General features: G+C 40.3%; 1 protein-coding gene across 4 annotated transcripts in view; it reads left to right on the forward strand.

Annotated features, from left to right (window-relative positions):
- Positions 1-5,642, forward strand: part of LOC122410947 (ras-related and estrogen-regulated growth inhibitor-like) — an 87,510-nt gene extending 81,868 nt beyond the window's left edge. For all 4 annotated transcript variants that reach the window (XM_043419449.1, XM_043419472.1, XM_043419464.1 and 1 more), the window contains exon 6: positions 1,989-5,642. In XM_043419449.1, the coding sequence (XP_043275384.1) occupies positions 1,989-2,244 (256 nt within the window). In that variant the 3' untranslated portion in view covers positions 2,245-5,642. The remainder of the gene's footprint in view (positions 1-1,988) is intronic.
- Positions 5,643-9,532: the final 3,890 nt, after the last annotated feature.

Below are 9,532 nucleotides of genomic sequence, written 5' to 3' on the forward strand. Positions count from 1 at the left end.
GATCGTTGGATCAGCTGGGATTACCAAATCGATTCATTCAAAATCGTTGGAGTATTTTTCTTCCAATTGCTAGAATATTTCGCTATCTTCCTCATTTGGATTCCGCACTTTCCGCAGCGACAGCGTTTCTCCCCTACCAAAAGTGCACTTGTCAAGAAATCAACGAGAAATTAAATTCAAATTCCACTGACGAGCATGAGGTTTTTTTTATGAACTCTTTACTCAGAGCACTCTTGTGACGGTTGGCTCGAAACGTTTTTCTCTTTCGTACGATTCACGTGGAGCGATCCTTGTCAGGAACGTTCGAGAATCATTGTTTGCACTGAAACGCGAATGTTGAGACGCACTTCGATCTTCCATCCGGTATTAATGGACTCAGAAATTGAGTTCCGAAAAATAATGATACGCGTGCTTCTGAAAATTTGGAATATCGTGAAAAACGAGCCCATCGGAACTCTTATCAGGTGTGAGGACTTGAAACTATGCTTTCGTTGTTTCGTTAAAGTAGTTCGGCCGTTCTATGACTAGTCAAGTTTGCAACTACTTTACGTTGATTAATTTCAAGTCTAAATTATTTATTTATAAAATTAATTAAACACTTTGAAAATATTTTTATCATAAGAATGTAATAACATGCTTTAAAAATATCTTAAAACCGAGAAAAAGAAATGGTCAATTAATTGAAAAAAAGCGAAGCTACCAGACGAACGAAAGCACGTGAGTCAGTATCAAAAAAAATTTGATGAAATTCCCGCGATTCCCGAATTTGTCCGAAGTTCAATCAGCTGTTACCAGCAGTCCAACGTAACGACTGACGTCCATTTTCGCCACGTCAAAAACTAAAGTTTTTTCATGTTTTCTTTCTTAAAAGCCCCGCAAGGTAACGTTTTTTTTAAAGAAACGGAATCCGTGATAAAATTTCTTCACGATATAAACTTTTCCGAAGCTCCAACACCGTGCAATTTTTTCAAAATTAATATTATTGTGAGTTATCCCACAGAGTATCGTGTCATAAACTCAAAATTGTAAATGAAATAATGCAAAATTGTGTCCCCCAATAATGCCGCCTCCTCGTTCTCGTTTTCTTAGAATGCGAAGCATTCGACGAGCCAGTATTTCAGCGCAAAAAATAGAAAAATATTGAAAGGGTGCGAGCACTCGCGTTTCTGCATATGTAAATGGTTCGTCTCGAGGGCCTCGTTTCCCATTTCTTTTCCTTTTACCGGGATACGCAACATCCTGGAGTTTTCTCTGTTCCAACGAGGTGGGGATTCGGACAAGAATTTAAGTTGGGCCTCGTGCGTCGGTCATTCGTGTTGTGCTAACACGAAACGTGCAGTATTTTGCGACGAGCTGTGTTCCTTCGGGCGCGCAAGCTCGCTCGTTCGCAGCCACGCGGTGTACCAGGCCCTCCCACGCGCTTAGGGTCGATCGCCTTTGCGACTCGCGAATATCACGTGTTTCGCCAATTTAATTGCGCCCATAAATATCTTAAAGTGGAGTACGAGAAGTCTCGGTGGGCTAGCTTCAGACTTGTTCAGCCTTCTTGCTCCACCGTATTACCACTTTTTATCTTACCTCACGCCTTTTTTTCCTCGCACCTCGCTCGACCACCCTCGCTATATATCGACTCGTTAAACTACGAGTTTTCTCGTCATATTCTCTGGTACAGAATCGAGCAAGCACGTGACTTTTCCTGTAGACGTTTTTCGCAATATTGGAACGAAAAATGCACTTTATTTTCAACGGGGATTCGAAATCCCGAAGTTCCCCCTTAATTTCAGCCCGCACTAGCTTCCTTGAATTAGGAGTCGAAACCCGGCTTCCGCGGGTAGAAAAATCGACTCGGGTGTGAGTGGCTCGTTCGAAAAACCGCGTGCTCGTTGTGTTCTCGGGAAAAAATACACGAAAAATTGTAAATTTTCATCCGTCAGTTTATCCAATGACTTACTAATCCAAACACAATTATTTGTTTTTCCTACTTTCAGAGAAGTTTGCGTCGACGAGGGTCAGCAGTTGTCGTTGGCCCACGGATGTCAGTTTTACGAAGTGAGTGCGGCAGAGAGTCCCGCCGGAGCGGCCCTAGCCTTCCAGGCGCTGCTGAGGGAAGCGCGGTCCGTTCAGCTCCTCCGAGCACTGCCGATCCGTCGGAAATTAGGTGTACATTCGGTCTCGCGTGTGCTCGGTACGATATTCGGGAAGAACACGACTAAGGATAGGAAGAGGCCATCGTTGAGTATATGACATCTCCTGTGCGCCCTCCTCTTCGGAGGACGTGACGAACCCGGTAGAAGAAAGGACGTCGTTGTACTGAGCAGTACGGTTTACATCAATCGTTGAAGGAAATATCATGAAATATTCGGCGTTGAAAAAAAAAAACACGATAATCGAGACGTTCTGCTTGGGTTTATCGAAAGTGAAAATGACATCGGGCTAATGCTTAAAATCCTAAGCGAAATTAAACGAGGACGCATTTCGTAACGAGGATGGATACGAGACCAGTGCGTTCGTCACGCTCGGAAGAAAAGCTTCTTGCCCCGTGGAACAGAGCGAAAGAGAAAAAAGAACGAAAATATTGAGCAATCTGAAGATGAGCGAGGAATAATTGCCAAATTTTCATTTCGATTATAACACCTCTCTCCTGTTTTACGGGATTGAAGTTACTGTGATGCGCCACTTTGAGATTAGCTATGATTCGATGAAGAGGCTGGGGGTCGCGCACGGGATATATTTTTTAATAGAAACATGTCTAATGATGATACGTAACGAGTTGCCATTTTACGTACGTATGTCCAAGTATACGTAAACGTACATCCGAGGCCATCGTCGTTCCATTTTTTTTTTCATCAATACCCGAACGATCGGTTTGTGCGAGAGACGAATGAATGTGCATAGAGCGAGCGACAGTGAGATTGTGTTTAGGAAATATGGGGCGTGCGTGTTTCTGCTCGAAAGTATGAGTTCGTGTACGAAAAATATTCTTAAATTCACTTTATATTCGTTTATAGAATCAAAGATCATAAATCGTTGAAAAAGATATAATTTTCACATTTTTTCTTTCAACAATTCGTCTCAACGAACGATCGAAAGATATTTTTATTAGGAATTCAGAGATTTTCACACTCTTTACAAGTCGTTCTCGGGGCGTTTCTTTACGTTGATTTTTAAGGCCGTAGATCACGGTGCGTGCGCCGTACGAGGGTGTTTTTTCATTATTTTGTTTCGAGCAAATGATTAATGACATTTTTTAAATTAATGCTCATATTCAGGCTATGGATGTGGAAGACTATTCACATTTTTGTACTTGAATCTAAAGTACAGTTCGCGGTATGAGCCGCTTCGTGGTATGAGCACATGAAAATATGGTGAACGAACGAATTTTATTTCTGATTCTCGTGGAAAATTTTAATTTTAACGAATGCATTTATCAGAAAATTGATTAAAAGTTACAAAATATTTTCCACCGTGGTCTGAGGCCTCAAACTCACCGGGATCTAAAATTTATGTGATACGCGCAACAGCCCCTCGAAGTCGTCCGGCTCTCGTCTTTTTTTGCTTTTTACGTCGCTCCTCATATTCGTGAATTTGCAAATGGTATACTCGCGTTTAACAATTTATAAAAATCCCTGGGCAAGACCATTTTAAATCTGTGATAAAACGGCTCTTTTTTCTTCTTCTTCGCCACTTTGTCGCGTTTATTTTTGAGGAAGTAATTGTTTTGTTTTTTTAAAAGGATTTCTTGGGTGTATTTCGATTTCGAAAAGTATGTCGGGAGCATCTGTCTAACGAGATTGGAAATAAGTTTTGAAACATAGAATCCTTTTTGCCCTTACTTAAAATCAAAGTTTGCATTTCATTATTAATTCGCAGATCGGAACGTGTATCCTTGTACTGTGCATTGAAGAGTCTATTTTTGTTGCCTTTTTTCTCGTTTCACGCAGCCCCACGGTTCCTACGTTTAAAGCGGTTAGCTGTTCTGTAAAATTGTTTGAACAGATTGTATGCATGTACGATGAGTTTTGTGGTCACTGCGATTCTTGATTGACGATTATATAAGCTAAATGTTATGAAGATAATAATAATATTTTATTATAAATAATTGCAATCGCAACGAAAATGCAACTCGCAAATACTTCGAGAATAAACGATATTTTCGTTGTGCGGAGAAACTCGTTTTTTAAAGTACAAGCACTTACGAATTAATATTATTGAAGTAACAATAATAACGAACTCATTTCACCTGGAGACGGACGATTTTTTTTTCCCGCTTATAAATACGTTTTACGAAATATATGAAGAGCAAGACGCCGGAGAATGATTTTATTTCGAAAATAAATCTGATCCACCACTCGTGCAAAATCGATTTAATCGAGGGAATTAAACGGAGATTCTGTGAGCGTTTTGTTTTTGACGAAGGCTAGACCTATCGATTTCTGTCAATTTTATTATTATTGATTTTTTTTTTAGTGTTTCTTTTTCTCATCAGACTCTTGTTATTTTTATACGATATAATGCTCATGGCTTTACTTGCTATAATTTATTAGAATTCGGTCTTAATTTGATTAATTCGATGTACACGTTCAGCATCATTCCTTCGTTCCTATTTGTTAGTGAAATAATTATTAGGTGTTGTTTTGTAATTCAATAAGCAAGGTTCTCTAAAAAATTTCTGAATTTTGGTTTTGAGTATTTGTGAAAAATGATCTTGAAGCACGAAAATTCGTACGCCTACCCTAAATAAATAGCGCAGAATCTCCGAGCGTTCCGTCGAGATCTCAGTAACAAAAGCCACGCGGTATCTTCGTCAGTAATAATGTTCCTATAGAAAAGATTGAACAGCAGTTTGTAATGAGTACTTTGGTTTCGAAAGTCGTTTCAATTCCTCTGAAATTGACGTTTCTTAAATAAATACGAATAATTAAGTGATAATCAAAAGAGCAACATCCTGTTTTTACCCAAAAACATAATAGTTGTATGGAGGAAACATTCAGGACACATCGAGCCTGTGATTGTTATCACAAATTTCTGCAATATAAAACTTCGACAACTTTCGAAACGAAAATGCTGAAGAAAATAAATAATAAAAACGAACGAATTATAATAATAGTGTTAATCGTTAAGTTACTAAATTTCTTCGATATTTTAGTTTTACCATTGAAATGAGTATATTTTATGGAAAATATTTCCATTTTTTTTCAGTTGCCCGGCTTACCGTATGTTCGAGTGTAACAGAATGAAACAATACGTCTGTAAATACAGTGAATCAGTGTGATTTTATGAATCGATGAGGAATGTTGAAAAAATGGACGATACTCTCGTCGTGACTGATATAATTGACAATGTTCAACGTTACGGAAGGCGAGGGAATGCGGAGTAAAATCGTAGCTCCTCTGTGCCTTGTTCAATTGATTATACAATTATACATTCCAAAAGCAATGTGAATTTTTCGGTATACGTGTGTGCTAGTGTGTACGAATGCTTGGAGAAAAGAAAAGAAGAAAAAATAAGCAGACAAATTACGAGAAAATGTGCAGGAAAGCTCTCGACACTTGTACGAATTCCGACGAAGATGAATTATAATTTTTAAGTGCTAGTCACTTGTTATCCTCGATTGAAGAATAAAATTTTATGTTAAATGTGAATAATTCCTAATTTACTACCACATTCATCATTCACACTCAGCGAGAGTTTTAATTCCATTTTATTCGAAGTCAATTGCACGAGCCTCGCAATATCCTCTGTGAACGATCGTTTGACATTATTACTCGAAATAGACTTGAGTCGTTCAGTCATTTTTTCAATGTGCATGCTGCTAACACTCCAATTTATGCTGACTACTTATTTCAAGTTCAGCCACGACACTCGGTGACCCAATTTTTTGAATACAAGACAAAACGTAACCCAAATTCTTGCTCAATGATGAAGTTCATTAAAAATAAAATGGCCAGCGACTCGATTTTGTTTTCCTTCCTTTTCTTACGAATTTCATGTCGCTCCTGTTGCACAACGATTCGAGCTCCTGGCATTTACGAGGGGACTATTTCAAGGACAGAATCATAAAGAAAAGCGTTATTACGTATTTAGTTGAAGCAGCAGCATAAAATGTTTGACGATATTGACCAGATGCGCTCGGAGAGATGATAAAGCGTGCAGCGCCCTGCATCTATAATAAAACAGACACAAGAATTAGGCCGCCGCCAGAAATATGAAGGGGTCGAAAATCCCCTGAAAACAAATGGCAAAAGAATGTGAAAAATACTCCGGCTCATGCGGAGTTGGAGAAAGTATTGACTCCAGCAAATTATTTTCATGCTCACTCGAAGCCATTGAAAAAGCAAAGATTTCCATCGCGGACTCGAATGATTGGCGTTAAACGTGTAAACTATAATTGAATTGGTCATACATTTCTGGGAATGTTTATGGATTCGAGAGAAATCGTACTTCACGTCCAATTATTCGATCTTTCCGTTGAGTGGAAATTTCATCTCAGGTTACTTTGGCCGTCGTCTCGTTCTCTTTCGCAATCTCTCCTTCTCCATTGCTCTCCACTGCGCGATATCAATATCGATGTTGCGCGAGTGTTTATACTACCGAGAAATCGAGCAGATAAGATTTGCTCCCCGTGTTTTGGTTCGCCGCTTGGAATTCTCCGGTGTTATGACTTATCGACGTCCGGTAAGCTGGGCCGGGGTGCGAGCCATTTCTCACACGTGTGTTTTCAGCACAAATCGCTCGGGGCGCAACGACAAGACGATGATTTTCGTTTCTGCGAGAATCGGAGTTAACGCATGCCGAATAAACGCGAGAGAGAGAGAGAGAGAGAGAAGCCTCTATTTGGGCCAAGGTTCCTTTTTAAATTGGGGCCAGATGCATGTGTTTTCTCACTGCTACTATTCATGCTCGCGATCCTCTCGAGAGACTCGGAGAGAAATTTGCTTCGTCTTGACGGAGATTAAAAATAAAATTTGCTCAAAAACGTACGACGACTTTGTAACCATTCGGCGAACGACGCTAGCGATTCGAGATCTAATTCTTGAAATAATAAACGGTTCGACAATCGTTTCGAACGTGGTTGATAAAAAAAAAAAAAAAAAAAGATGAAAAAACGTTGCTCTGCGCGAGAGAATCCGTTCAATCAAATTTGCCGAATGTATTTTAACGTTTTATCTTTATTAGCACAAAGCTTCAGCCATGAGGATCGAATAATTTTTTATCTCATATTCTCATGCCGGATGTAGCGAACGTAATTTGCCATGAGAGTGGTTAGTTCCTTATACGGTAGTTATAAAGCTACGCGTGTCAATGGACGACTCACTAAGACTCGGATTATCGGAAGTCTCGACAAACTGCGTCGTTTACGCGCCGATTTCACGGGCTGAAATATGATAATTGTCTTACCGCGCGCGCTTACGAATGCGTAATATTCGACGTTAATATAGACGGAGTGCGCTTATGCACGGAAGTGGAGAATCTTTCACGTTTCATGAAAAGAACGATTTACACAGCGGCTTTTTCACCGACGTCATGCCGCAATACTCGCTGCATTTTATCCTTGAGCGCTCTCGTACCAATCCACTTGACTATATTATTCCAACTTATTATCGCGATTCCGGTTTACGAGAGATTCGTTCGCTTAGCAGAGTGCTTCAATTCGAGTCAATGACTTTTTCATTTCTAATATTGTGGAATTGAGCTCTCATTTTTTGAAGAAAGAACGACGCGGTTGTAATAATCTTAAGGCCTTACATGCGCACTCGTGACGGGCGGAAATTTTTTTTATTAGATATTCTTCAAGTACAACGTTTGGAGAATATTCTCACCAAATTTCATAAAGATCGGAGCATTGGATTCGTATCTGTGGGTACTTCAACCGACCGCCCGGTGCGCGCGGTCGACTTGAATCTTTAAACGCGGTTATCTCAGAATGGGCTTTTTCAAAAAATACCTTTGCGGTGGACACGAATTCGCCTGGCCAAAGGATTTCGTATTTTGTTGGAAAAAAATTGGAACAAAAAAACTGAAAATTTATTACCTCGAAAAATGAATTTTTTGTTTAAACTGTCGCCATTTTTTTTTTAATCTAAATTTTAACAAACCCTTCGTCCAGGCCCTATTATTGTAATAAATGAGTGGTATTAATTTGGCATGGATCGGATTAATAGCTTTTTAGTTATCGTGTCCACCGCGACTGATGCTCAAAAAAGGTGGTACTGGAATACAGTTGGAGTTGCGCCACTTTGAGAAATTTTTTGATGAAAAAAATTGTACAAGTACATGAATTTATTTTCTTGTCGAAAAAGGCCTTAAAGGGCTGGCTAATAAACGTTGATTTTGTGTTTCGCACAACCCTTAGAGCGCATTTTGTTCGAGTCAAAACATCGATTATAATATAAGGTTACAATAAAAATATGTTCGTATCCCTACGAAGCCCTGCAAAATGGAACAAGAAAGCTGGCACCCTCGGTGGCCCTCGGGAAGGTGTAAAATATAATTTTTTTTAATTTCAAAAACTTTTCACGACGTTCCTTTCTAATTATTCAAGCAGATAATTGCGAAGAAATGCAATAATTAAATAACCCGAGATGGAGGAGTCACAAAACTCTCGTGAGAAATGCAAATGGACTAAAAGCTGAGTCGAGCGCTCGTAAAAAGGTGAGTTTAACTCGACCACGTGTATTTGTGTCCACCGCAGCTCGTGCGCCTCCGAGAAGACAAAAATAATACGAAATAATGTTGGCAGATATGAAGAAAATGAAATAAGCGATGAGTGATAAAAATGAGAATTGAAAATAGTAATTGCCCGAATAAAAGCAAAGCTCTGGACGTTTGCACGTGCGGGGAGGCAGTGTGCAGCCTCGTAGAATTCCACGACGGCAGGTTCGGATATCGTATTACCAAACCGACACCTCTCTCGGTCTTTTGCAGTGAGCAAACGAGCCACGCAGGAGAAACCCTTCCCCGCTCTATTCGTTAGCATTTCTCAGTTCGCACCTCGCCCTACTCGCGAGAGCCTCGCTCTAACTCGCTCGTGGTGCGGCGGCTTGCGAGACTACGGCCAAGTTCTCTCAAGACAAACGCTCCGAGCTAGACGATAAACCCTCGTTAATTTATTGTCGTGAAACGTCACAAACCCGTGACTCTGACCCGGTAACAATGTCTTTCTCTGTAACTCCTTCCCGCCCCTCGCCCCGCTCCGCCTCCTCGTCTCCCTTCCTCTGCTTTTTCGCCCTGTGTTTTTCTTCTGCATCTCGAACCACACTTTGGTTGCGTTAGGGTCCGAGCCCCTTGTCTCGATTTCATGTTCACCGGTTAAGCTTATATACCGATCTGATTCGCTATTCGTTATCGTTACGTGGAATTTCACGTTTGTGTGAACAAACTCCGAAGGTGTATTGCGGAATGAACGAAGGAGCGAGTCATTTTCGTCGATGGATCGAACGGATCAGAACTTCAATTGCAACACGCTTTCGAGCCGTTCGTTCTTCGACATGACATCGACATCTTATCGGTACCAGGAGCTGCCGCAATATAT

The sequence above is a fragment of the Venturia canescens genome, chromosome 1, assembly GCF_019457755.1.
Source record: "Venturia canescens isolate UGA chromosome 1, ASM1945775v1, whole genome shotgun sequence".
Lineage (NCBI taxonomy): Eukaryota > Metazoa > Arthropoda > Insecta > Hymenoptera > Ichneumonidae > Venturia > Venturia canescens.